Source organism: Protopterus annectens, chromosome 7.part0 (genome assembly GCF_019279795.1).
Source record: "Protopterus annectens isolate FY-2018-M chromosome 7.part0, PAN1.0, whole genome shotgun sequence".
NCBI classification, from domain to species: Eukaryota; Metazoa; Chordata; order Ceratodontiformes; family Protopteridae; genus Protopterus; species Protopterus annectens.
This window is the reverse complement of record NC_056739.1, coordinates 1,266,803,829-1,266,817,040: the sequence shown is the minus strand read 5'-3', so window position 1 is coordinate 1,266,817,040 and position 13,212 is coordinate 1,266,803,829. Positions and strand designations below refer to the sequence as shown.

At 40.5% G+C, this 13,212-nt stretch overlaps 1 protein-coding gene across 2 annotated transcripts in view; it reads right to left on the bottom strand.

The window, feature by feature from the left end:
* IQCH (IQ motif containing H) overlaps nt 1–13,212 on the bottom strand; it is a 4,045,691-nt gene that overhangs the window by 3,721,819 nt on the left and 310,660 nt on the right. For both annotated transcript variants that reach the window (XM_044077880.1, XM_044077881.1), the window contains exon 4: nt 2,633–2,762. In XM_044077880.1, coding sequence (XP_043933815.1) covers nt 2,633–2,762 — 130 coding nt within the window. The remainder of the gene's footprint in view (nt 1–2,632; nt 2,763–13,212) is intronic.

The following is a 13,212-nucleotide window of genomic DNA, read 5'->3' as shown; positions in this document are numbered from 1 at the left end:
GCACTATATGAGCACTTATTTAGTTGCATGGAATCAAGAATACCTGACAGGACAAAATCATCCTCCGCAAGGAAGAGTAAACCTGTCTGGTGGACATCTGCAATAAATAAACTATATAACAAAAGGAGAAAATTGCTGTCCGGGACCAAGAAGGAGCAGTTGCCCAACTGGAAGCAATCTCTCCTTAGCCTGAACAAGCAAATAAGAGTACTAGTAAAATCCTCTAAGGCCAACTTCAAGTCCAAATTGGCCAAATCTACTAGAGACAATCATAAGGCCTTCTACACATATGTCGGCAGTCTTAAAGGAAACACCCAGATCTGTTCAGAACTAGTGGTCAAGGGCACCACATACGCAAATACTGTACATATAGCCAACCTACTGGCTGACAGATTCATCGAAAACTTCACCCCTTTGTCACCCCCATCTGTAAATTAGGACATCCCCAGTACCTGCCCCCCTCCCCTTATCTCTAGGGAACAGGTTGTCATAGCCCTCTGAAAGGCAAAAAATACAGCCTCCATGGGACCTGATAACATCCCAGGCTGCATCCTACATGAACTTACAGCACCATAAGGCACCCTATTCAACCAAAGCCTGCGTACCAGCTTTGTCCCAGCCAAGTGGAGGACAGCCACTGTCATCCCTTTACACAAAGAGGGAGTGTCCACTAATCTGGGAAATTATAGACACATCTGCCTAACTAGTCTGATCTGCAAGGCCATGAAAAGGATCATGGACCTCATTAACAAGGACATTGGCAACCTCCAAACAGTCGACCACCTACAATTTGGCTTTGTCAAGGGGAGGTCATGTCTGCTAAATCTGCTTGACTTCTTTGGGACAGTCACCAAAGCCATGGACGAGGAGAAGACAGTGCACACCGCCTACCCTGAACTGGCCAAAGCCTTCGATACTATTCCTCAATCGGACATAATAGATAAACTCTCTCAACTAGGCATCAATCCATATGTTATCAGATTGGTAGCAAACTGGCTCACAGATAGAACCCACTTAATCAAAATAGGGGAAGCCACCTCAAGCAGTAGACCAGTAATGAGCGGCATACCCCATGGTTTGGTCTTGGGGCTTCTGTTATTTGGGATATACTTCTCTGAGCTGCAGGCCAAAACCAGTGTACTATGGCTAACCAAGTTTGCAGATGACTGCAAGCTGGGCGTGGGCAATTCCCCAAATGATGTGGACCTCACCCAAAGACATGACTGGTGCAAGAAATATGGCCTCAAGCTGAATGCCAAAAAATGCATCATCATCCCCTTTGGGGAGAGTGATGTCCCCACATATTATCACATTCATAACAATGTCCAAAGCATGCAGTCAGTCATGAGGGATTTGGGCACCCAGGTTGATAGCAACTTGACTTTTGACCACCAAGTTGCTTCCGTTGTATGGAAAGCTTTCTACATTGCCCACCTCATAAGTAAGGGCATCTCATCCAGGGACAAGGAGGTCATAATATCCCTGTATTTTTCCCTTATAAGGCCAATTATTGAGTACAAAGCCCCCTTCAGCATATACCTTGCAATGCACATGCAGCAGCTGGAGAGACCACAGAGATTCCTCACCAAAAGAATCCAGGGCCTCAAACATCTACCCTACACAGATAGGCTAAAAGCCCTGTCCCTCTACTCAGTTTCATACAGAGTCCTCAGAGGTGACTTCTGTCTGGCATACAAAGCAATCTCAGAGCCCGCCTTGATGGGACTGTTGCAAATCCGCAAGTCAAGCCTCACTCCAGTAACCTGCACGTGTGACCTTAATATGATCTGTGACATCAATAGGACTTGTTGGCAGGATAGATTTGTGTCCCAGACACTCCCCCATCTGTGGAATAGACTCCCTCGCCACATTATGTGGAGTACCTCATTTTCCCATTTCAAGCGTAACCTGGATAACTGGATGGGAAACTGAAAATACACCCCTGGGATTCCACCTGTGTCCCTGCTGGACAGGGGCTTTGAGTGCTGACTTGTGTAAACATGGGCTAAACTCTTGGCTAGGCTTATAAGGGCCTCAGGGCCAATAGCCTAGTAACTTACTATGATCCTATTATCCTATGAAATGGCAATTAAGTTCTAACTTTTGGCACATCTGTGCGTCCCTGTTATACCAGCACATAATCACGTACAGTATGCAAGGAAGGAGCCCAAAAGATATGCAGACTGCCCAAATGTCTGATATCCTTGGCAGGATAAGTCCCATATAGTTATTGTTACTGCAACAGTGATTTAATGAAGAACATAGATGTGTTTTCAAACTCTTCCACATTCTGTCCTTTTAAATGACCTACTCATCTAATCCTGTGAGTGTCATAAGACACTCCAGGATGCTGGCCATTAACCTGTTTTTCTAGGAACTATAAGGTGTAAAGCCAAAATAAACTGTAGTGAGTGACTGCCTACTACTAACATATAATCGTGACTTCCCACCAATTATTAAACTGTGTTACACAGGCAAACAAAATATCTACTAATGAACTAGCTACTTCATTTTATAAAATGTTGGTTCTCAGATCAAAAAACATGGCACAAACTGGGAAACAAGTAACGGGACAACAGAAAAAAGTCAAAAGTTTCTGTCTGCTGCTTCTTAATACATGTAGTTTCATTACCTGTATCCCAGGAGAAAGATGTGCTGCACCATGCCATGGCTGAAACATTTGAGGTCGACAATTAGGTGTTCCAGGACAAAAGTCTTTTTTCTGCACATATTTTCCAGAGTCGAACTGAGGTCCCCCAAAACTGAAATGAAAAACATACTAAATTACTAGGTGGAACTCAACAGATAAACATATACTTGCGTACATGCATACAACACTAATGGTAACTCAGTTGTACAAATCAGCCTTAAGATTTTTAATAAATATATATATATATATATATATATATATATATATATATATATATATATATATATATATATATATATATATAGAGATAGATAGATAGATACACACACACAGAAGAAATCCATCATAACCCCACTGCAAAAGGGTGGAAATACTAATAATTTAACCAACTATCAACCCATTGCCATTCTCTCACCATTATTTAAAGTATTAGAAAAGTGTATACATACCCAACTATTAAAACACATTTCAGACAATAATCTTTTAGCCCATACCCAACATGGTTTTCACGCTGCAAATAGTATAATTACAGCCTTACTTTTTTTCACTGCTATTGTGAACAAAGCTCTGGACTCTAGTCTGCTAATATCAGTAGTTTTATTATACCTACCAAAGCTTTTGACACTATATTACATACCACACTACTCCAATTAGTAACATTAGGATGTTCTGAACATACCACTACCTGGTGCACTAGCTACCTGAGCAACAGACAACAATCTGTCAGATGGCAAAATAATCAGTCTGGTTATCTGCCTAATAAGGTAGGAGTCCCCAGGACTCCATTCTTGGACTTTTACTTTTTAACATATTTATAAATAATGTCCAAACAGTCTCACTACATAGTTCTCTCATTCTGTAAGCTGACGATTCTATCATCATATCCTCTGCCAACACCTTCCCACATCTCCTCAAAATAATGCAAAACACCTTCTCAACCAGAGAAATATGGCTTAACAAGCTCAACTACTATTAAATCCCAAAAAAATCCAAACTACTAATATTCTCATTCAAACCACCTCCACAGGACATCAAAATTTACTATCATTCGAACAACATATTTTTAATACAATCAAAAACAAAAAACACATTCAAAACTAGGTAAACTACATAGACATACTCTACATGGATAAACCCACAAAAATAAAACTGGCAAATACCCTACTAATTCCTTCACTCCTCTATGGTTCCCATATCTATACCAACCTTCACGCATCCTTAAGCAATAAACTCCAGTCATGCTATTATAAAAGTGCAAAATTTGCCTCGGGACTACAAAACCGCACTCACCACTGTCTTGCCATCAATGAACTGCAATGGCTGAAATTCCCTCACTACCTTCAATATATTCAATTAACTGTTGCTCATAAACTAATATACAACCCACAAAACTACCATCACTCCATTCTATTTTTTAACCCTACATCCCAATCTGAAATTTTCACTACTAATAAACAGCTTCTAACCATATATAAACCCAATAAGAGAGCTTGACAAAGTTTATACTCCCACTCCATAGTAAAGCTATGGAATGCTCTACTCCCTTCCATCACACAACTTGATTCTATAACAACCTTCAAAGTCACTTTCTTAATAATCATATCTGTCCTTGTGTTCAGAACTACAAACCACTGTAAATAAACACCGACATTCTATTGATTAGAATACCCCTTTTCTAAATCAAGTGAAATATTGGTAAACCAACTAAACTTTGACTTTTTAATTCAAACAAGGAAGGTTAATCACTATTTCTTCCTTAAAAAACTTATATCTAACAAAAAGCCTAAATTTCCTTGATAATAAACTGTTTATCATGACTGTTTATACTGGATGTCCACAACCACAAGTGTCCATTTAAATACTGTACGAGTTCTGCTGTCATTTATTTCAGACTGCATAATAGCATTGTACTCTGTATATCACTAATCGCTAAGAAATGTTATTCATCTTTGTACTGTATCTTACTACTGCAAATCTTATCCTGTTGTATAATAATTTTGTATAGTTGATTTTTATAGTAACTTTGAGTGAGTTATTATTGGAGCTTTTCTCCCTGGGCCTCCGCTAAAAATGTTTTTTGACACAATGGACTTTCCCAGTCAATAAATAAATAAAATAAATAAATAAATATGAAGATAAGGATATTTGATGAAGTAGCTGCTGCACAAATATCAATCGGTACTTTGAAGAAAAAGGCAGTCAAAGTAGCAACTGACCTAGAAGAGCGAGCCTTAGCAGACCCAGGTAAATACAAACCTTTCTCCTTCTAGACACAGAAAATACATTCCGTTAGCCAAAGAGAAAGAGTTACCTTAGACCCTCCTTTGTCCAATTTTGCTGAGGATAATGACACCAACAACTAGTTAGTCTTTCTGACATTCTTAGTATGATATAGGTAAAACCTGAGTTGATGATGCATGTCCAGAAGATGTAGCATGCATTCCTCTTTATTGGTGAAATGGGGAAGGAATACAGGAAGGTTGACAGACTGGTTGACTGATGAAGCATAAGCCACTTTAGGGAGAAAGGATGGGTTTGTCCTCAAAGTCAATCTGTCCTTGTGGAAGACCCAATAATGAGCTTTACAAGAAAGGGCATGAAGTTCCAATATTCTTCATGCAGAAGTAACTGCCAGGAAAGGTATTTCAAATTAACTGTGAATGCAGGTTCAAAAGGAGGTCTCATCAAAGCCTGCAGAAAAATGGTAATATCCCAAGGAGGAACAAGATCTCTAAGGGGAGGTCAGAGCAGGAAGGTGCCTCTCAAGAAGGTCTTAGATAATGTCAAGGAAGCAATGGGTGATTGGTTGTCTATAATCTGAAAACTGGAGATCACTGTGTAATGGACTCTGATAGAAAAGTAACTACAGCCACTGTGAAAAAGTGAGGCCAAAAAGTCTAAGATAGCCAGAAGAGGAGCTAAAAATGGGTCTATATTCCTACTGGAAGCACAAACTGAAAATCTTTTCCATTTGCTTTTGTAAATCTTCCTGGTTGAAACCTTCTGTGAAGATGGCAGAATGTGTACAACTTGGGATGAAAGCCTGAACTGTCTAACCATCATCAGAACTGGAGAAACCATGTGGTCAGCTTGAGAGCCTCAGTGTCTGGGAGAGAGAGAAAATCTGGAGCAGAGTCCAGCACCCATGGAGGGTGAATCATACGAGACTAGAGGAAAGGAAACCAAATCTGTCTAGGCCAGAAGGGAGCAATGAGGATCACTGTAGCCTTCAAATTGCTTTCTTCAAAAACTTTGGGATAGGAGGAGAAGGCAAATAAGCATAAAGGAGACTGGAACTTAAGTGTGGATTAGAGCATCCCACAGGGACTCTTCTCTTGGGGGATTAGGGTGAAGTACCTACTGCATTTGGTGTTGGCAGGGAGAACAAATACTGTAGGTCATAGCACAGATAGCCCCAGCAGCTGAAAATCTGTTCTGTTACTACCAGATTGAGGGACCACTCATAAGGAAGGAGGATATGTCTGATCAGCCTGTCCACTAGAACAGTGGATTTCCCCACTATGTGTGCACTGCTATCAGAAAGTAGTGAGAAGGCATTGCCCACTGCTAACCCCTCATGCAGTGAGTAAGAATGTGTTCCCTCCTGTTTACTGATGCACCAAACCACTGACATGTTGTCCATCTGGATAAAGATCACAACTCTGTGGAAAATGACCTGAAAGGCATGCAGTGCTAGGAGGACTGCCCTCACCTCCAAGACAGTGATGTGAGACTGACCCCTGAAGAGGATCACGTGCATTGGAAGTCTTTCCCAAAAAATATCCCTCCACCCCAGCTGAGAATTTTCCATGGTCACTGTGGCCTGGAGAGAAGAGAGAACAAAAGGCCAGTTGTGAGATATAATTAAAGAGTCTAGTCACCACTTAGTAACTAGTCTTGTAACTGCTAGCTTATTTAACCTAGATAACATCACAAGCATCAATCTACTTTCCAGTCTAGAATTTATTTTTTTGTTTGAACATACATCATGTACCAGAGTGACTCACATCCTCTAATTCATAACTCTGGCTCTTCTTCAATAGTCAGTTCTGATTGCCATACTCTCATTATAACCACCCTTGCAATTCCAAAGTCCTAATCTTCCTCACCTCTGCTTTTCTGCCATAGTCCCCCAGTTCCTTCTCTCACACTGATCTCCTTAACTCTGCCCATACACTTCAGAAATCTACTGAATATTACAGAAGCTGACCCAGGGTTCTTTTGCCTTGTTTTTGGTATATTAGATTTCCTCTAATAAACAGCTGCAGCATAGGTTCATAGGTAAGCACTAGGCTAGCTACCCTTGCTTGCAGGATATTTTAGGCCTAGCCAGTTTCCCTTTTTGTGATTAAAATAACCTATCCCATTTGATTATAGATCGGCCTTACCCATCCCATGGTCTTCAATTATATATTATCCCTAATGAGAATAACGTCCATAATACTATAGATAATTTGAGGGGACCCATGCATGGGATAAAGCATTTAGGAGCTGCATCTGTCCATTAGTAGTACAGTGGGAGGTCCTGGGGTACATTTTCTGTTTCCGATCCATAAATCTAAGTTGGGCTTGAAAATAGACAGGGATGAGCTTTATTTTATGTGGTTGGGGAGTCTGTTCCATAGCAACAATATCCTTGACAAAATATATCTGTCTCTCTAAACTGTTCTACTGGTGTTGTAGAAGAGGTTTATATCCACAGACTGAGTGTTTCTGATGTCATTTAACTTACTGATATGAAGTAAATCAATCAGAAATGGGTCAGAGGATGCCTTTTATGCTAGACACAAGTCACGTCTTAGCAATCTGTAGGATACCAAGCATAGTGACGGGGTCTGAGATGGTCTATGTAGGACATGTTGTTTAGGCACTGTATCCTTTTAGTAAGGTATATTTGTGGGTGTTCCATTTACTGCATGTGCCTGGACAGATACATGACAAAGGTGGCATTATATTCAATGACTGGCCTAATGAAGGCTAAGTAAACAGGGCCAATTACATCCTTAGATCTACACAGAATCCTGTTCTTTATAAGCTGTATAGTATTGAAGGGCTTTCTAACAACAATGGATACATGTTGGTCAAAAGTTAGGTCAACGTCCACGCAAGTTCCCAAATCTAGAACAACTGGGTCAGCTCTTAAGGGCGTATTGTCAATGTGGCAGTTCCCTGGGGCAGATGACTTCCCAAAGGATACAACAGCGCATTTTTTGGCATTTAGTTTCAGACCATTATTTTGACACCAGTTACTTATTGAGGCAAACCTTCCTGCAGGATGGCCAAGTCATTTGGGGATTCAATGACTGTTCCCAGCTTGCAGTCATCTGAAAATTTAGTCAGCCAGAGCCCTTTGGTATTGGCTTTTACTTCAAAACAGTAGATACCAATCAGCAGAGGTCCCAGCACAGAACCCTGGGGGACTCCACTGGTGACTGGTCTCTTTGTGGAGGTAACCTCCCCTGTTTTAATTATCTGTGCCCTATCTGTGAGGCAATTGGCAATCCAGTGGGTGGCACAGGGGTTTATTTCCAGTTGATTTAACTTTTCTACAGTGCCTGAGTGGGAAATTGTATCAAAAGCTTTGGCCAGGTCGAGGTATACAGTGTGTACAATTTTGCCTTCATCCATTGCTTTGGTGACCTTTTCAAAAAAATCCACCAGGTTGAGTGAGCATGACCTGCCCTTGACTAATCCAAACTGAGACGGTCTAGTGTTTGGAGGTTCCCTATGCCCTCATTGACTAATTCCATAATAATTCTTTCCATGGCTTTGCATATGAGGCTGGTCAGACTTATGGGTTTGTAAGTGGCTGGGCCTGTGGAAGGTCCTCCCTTATGCACAGTAATGACTGTTGCTGTTCTCCATTCACTGGTATAAAAACTCTATGGAGGCTGAGATGGAACAGTGTTGTCAGGAGTGTGGCTGAACCATGCTTCATCCTATTTAAGATACATTCAGAGATACTCTCTGGACCAAATGAGGAAGGGATCACATCAACACATTGATATTGGCACAAAATAATATTACATAATTGTATCAGATACTAATATATTATTATGTAGTATTATATCACATAGTGACATTGACACATCACGCATGTTTACAACTGTTACCTGCATCTCTCATTTGCATCCCTTATACCTAGTCCATTACTACTGGGCAGGGTTTGCATCCCTTATACCTAGTCCATTACTACTGGGCAGGGTTTCCTAAAATGTATTTGGATTTTGCTTGTATTAACAGGGAATATACCAGTTTGACATTGATACAGTTGCTATTCCACGTGTATGTAAATATCAAGAAGCTGCATCTGTGCTCTATGCTAGGTTTATATTTAGATCATTCATCAGAAATCAATGTACCACTGACACTGTATGAACAATGTATGTATTACTTATTTCATCTCATTTGCTTACTGTTCTTCATTTTCAGCTGTATTCATTATTCTTATGTATACACACATTTCTGTGTTTCTAAGAATTATATTTATATTGTGGACTTTCTGCTACAAAATAGTGTATGTCTGGAAATTTTCTCCTCAATCCTCCACAGAAAATGAGGTCTGCTCAGGACCTTAAAGGCAAAGAAAACTAATAAATTAAGCAACTGACCAATTAATACATTTTCTTCACTCTTATAGGTTCATAGGTTCATACTAGGCTATCTGCCCTACGGCATTTATAAGCCTAGCCAGAGTATGTTTGGCTTTCGCCACCCATTTTAAATTAATTCTGCTATGCCCTTTTTCGAGGTTAATATACTGTGCCTCTGTCTAACAGTGACACAGAAGTGATACCCGGGGTAAACCTATGATCCCCCATCCACTCATCAAGATTCCTCTTGAAGAGAGTCAATGAGGGACTCTGCCTAACCTGGACTGGGATTTTATTCCATAGTGAAGGGAGCCTCTGGGTTATGAATCTGTCCCTCCAGCATGTCCTATTTATTTCAGTGCTGAGGTTCAAGTCTCTCGAGCATGTAGCTCGATGGGATTTGGATTTTTTGAGGTGCAGCACGTCCCTTAATTCCGGGTTGAACATGGCCTTATACGTCAGGCACAGGTCACCTCTGAGCAGGCGGTATGCCACTGAGTAGAGCTGGAGTTTCTTTAACCGGGCAGCATATGGCATCTGTTTGAGCCCTTTGATCCTCTTGGTGAGGTACTTTTGGGGTCTTTCCAGTTGCTGCAGGTGTTTGGTAAGGTACATCCCAAAAGGGGCATTGTACTCGATTATGGGCCTGATGAGGGATGAGTAAAGAGACACGATGACCTCCCCTAATCTAGATGTGAATCCCTTCATGATTAGGTGGGCTATATAAAATGTTTTTCTAACCACTTTGGCCACGTGGTTGTCAAATAAGAGATTGCTATCAACTTGGGTCCCCAGGTCCCTAATGACTTCTTCTGTACTTAATGGATTACCACCTATGTGGTAATTTGTGGGCACTTTGTTTTTGCCAAAGGGGATGACTATACACTTTTTGGCATTTAGCTTGAGGCCATGGAGTTGTCTGTTTCTATGAGGCCCTTTTGGAGGATGCTTGTGTCGGCTGGAGAGTCGATTATGGCGCCCAGTTTGCAGTCATCTGCGAACTTGGTCAGCCACAGTCCTTCCGTGTTGGCCTGTACCTCCGAGAAATATATACCAAACAAGAGAGGTCCCAGGACTGAGCCTTGTGGGACGCCACTTGTAACTGGTTTGGAGTCTGACATGGCTCCAGCAATTCTAACCATGTGGGTTCTGTCCTTGAGCCAGTTTGCAACCCATCTAGTGACATAGGGGTTTATATTTAAGCTGGTGAGCTTATCTATAATGCCTGAGTGGGGTATATACATTCATTCCATCATGCTGTGATTACCCAGTTAATTCAATGCAGAGAAGCCAGAACCTATCTTGCCACTCAACTGGCATAAGTCATAAAAATTCATCCTGAACAGGCAGGGTGCCAACCCATTGCAGAATGGATACACACACTCACGCAGACATATAGAACATGTGCACTTTCACACACACACACACACACACACACACACACACACACACACACACACACACACACACACACACACGAGCACCTGTGCATAAACATACATTCACTCTCACAACATATGCATACCTACAGACATTTTAGTGGATTAAAGGTTGACATATGGGACATCTTTGAGATGTACAAAGAAAACACCCACAGCAAATAAATATGCAAACACAAGAAGGACATGCAGACTTCACATAGAAGGCATCCCTACCAAGAAATGAATCAGATAACCAGAAATACGAGGCAGCATTTCTAACTGATGCACCACTGGGCCACCCAGTTGATAAAAATGTATCCTCACATTTTCAAGGCCTTACATGTCTCTTTACATTAATGCCAATGATAAAGCTCTTGGAATGCTCACAAACATTAGTTTCATGTGGTGTACCTTCAAAAAAATGAGAGTAGAAGTCTTATCACCACTTACTTCACTGGGAAAGTCATTATAGTAGAATTATATCAACAAGAAATTGCCAATGCTAAATAGTGACTTGCATTAGAATGGCAGTCTAGCATTAGTGAGCAAAGTTGTATTATTAGCAGAATTATGCATAGCTGTTTTGGGCATATCTGTAATGATGGCACTGAAAAGGTGCAGTGTGTTAAATGAGAATGACCAGTGTGCTCTTTATATGAGTGATGTTGTGTAGTTGAAGTACACGTTTATTTAAGCACTGTACAAAAAATGCAAACAGGCAAATATACAAATAATAATTAAGTAGAACATTAAACAATTAAGTAAAAGTAAGACTGACCAGGCGCGATTTTAAAGTACTTTTAAAACTAGCCAAGGTAAATATGCCATGCAACCATCCAGGTAAAAGATTCCACAAAGTAGGACCTTGATAACTAAAAAAATGGCAACCTAAAGAATCAAGGTTGTAAAGTGGAATGGGCAGAAGGTTGAGTGAGGTAGAACACAGGCTACATGAAGGTTCATGCCTCCATAGGAGATACTTTAGATAAAGTGGACCAAGGTTGTGAAGGGAAAGGTATACCAAAATAAGAATTCTGTAAGTAATGCAATGTGTAGGTGTGAACTTCATCTGTGAATAAGTTATCATGGTGTGCTTAATAAGTATATACTGAGTGAAAAAGTATAACAATATGTTGTGTGAAAGAATAAAATCATTTGTATTTGGAAACAAAACTGAAGTAGCATGATAAAACACGGAGTGTGTGCACACGAAGGTTAAGCTGGCTGTTATTGTTTTAATTACCATTCAGATGAATAAATAACAGTGTCACATGACACCAAAAACTGAATTTGGTGCACTTGAAATTATAGGATGAAATGCATAGGCAAAACTAGCTATGAATACATACAAGAAGTTGCAACTGAAAATATGGACCTGACTGTATATATTTCTAGACAGCCTAAAGCTCAGGTTTACTGTAATAATGTGTCCAGTTTGTAATTTGCAATTATGTAAATGCTGCACCTCTCATGTGTATACACTTACCTCATGGTCTGGGCTGTGTCTGAAATAAAGAGCCAGCTCTGGCAAACACACCACTCCAGTTATCAGAATAATGAAGTAAGGAAAAAGGAAATGATAGTAAATTACCACTGTGAGTAAGATACTTAACCACAACAGTAAATCTTTAAGCAGTGGTCATTGTAAAGATTTTTATCCTAGCTACCTTGCCTTCATGTCTATTCAGGTTTTTAAAACAGCTTATCCTTGCTCTCTGTGTAGGCTCAAGCTAGTGCCATGCCTGTGTTCCACAGAACCTTTTGCAGGTATGGAAGAAAGTATCAGAAGGTTAGCAAAACTAGGAGTTTCTTAAGTTCTTTCAGCCAAAAAGTCCCATGTGGAAATTTGACCATAGCACTCTATAAACCTAAATAACTGTTACACTAAAAACTCACAAAAAAAATAAAGACAAATTTAAAGTTAGAAGAAAGTCACAAAAAACCTCTGTGCAAGTTTCCGGTGGAGGGGTTGAGCAACAACAGTTTTATTTTTACATCAACTACTCCTTGATGATATGCTGTCACGGTAAGTGCATTACTCACAACTATACCACCTTCATTTGGGGGCACAGTAACAGTATAATACAACATTAAGTTGTACTCAAGGGAGATGGAAAATGATAGGACACCCAGTAAATTAGCCATGTTACAGCCTTTCTTGCCCCTCAACTCTGAACCCAGCTTATAATGTATAGTGAATGCATGAATTGTAGATCATCCCCCGGATTTACTATTCCTCCATGCAGGGCTAGCTTAGTCCTGCACAAAGGCGGCCATTTAGGAGCAGGACGGCAGTGTGTCATACATATTAATGTGGCGCACTGCCTGAGCTCCTAATCTTACACGGAGCGTGTAAGAGTGCAGGGGGCGTGTCTGAGAGCAGAGCTCTCAGAGTATATACGTTCCCACAATGAAAAACAGCAGAAAGGGCTAAGAAATGAGCGAGACCCCTCATAGGTGTCCACATATCCCCACCAATAGTCCCCCTCGTGTATAACAGCAAGTATACAGAAATAAAATGAACAAACCCTTTTTTTAAAAAAAAAAT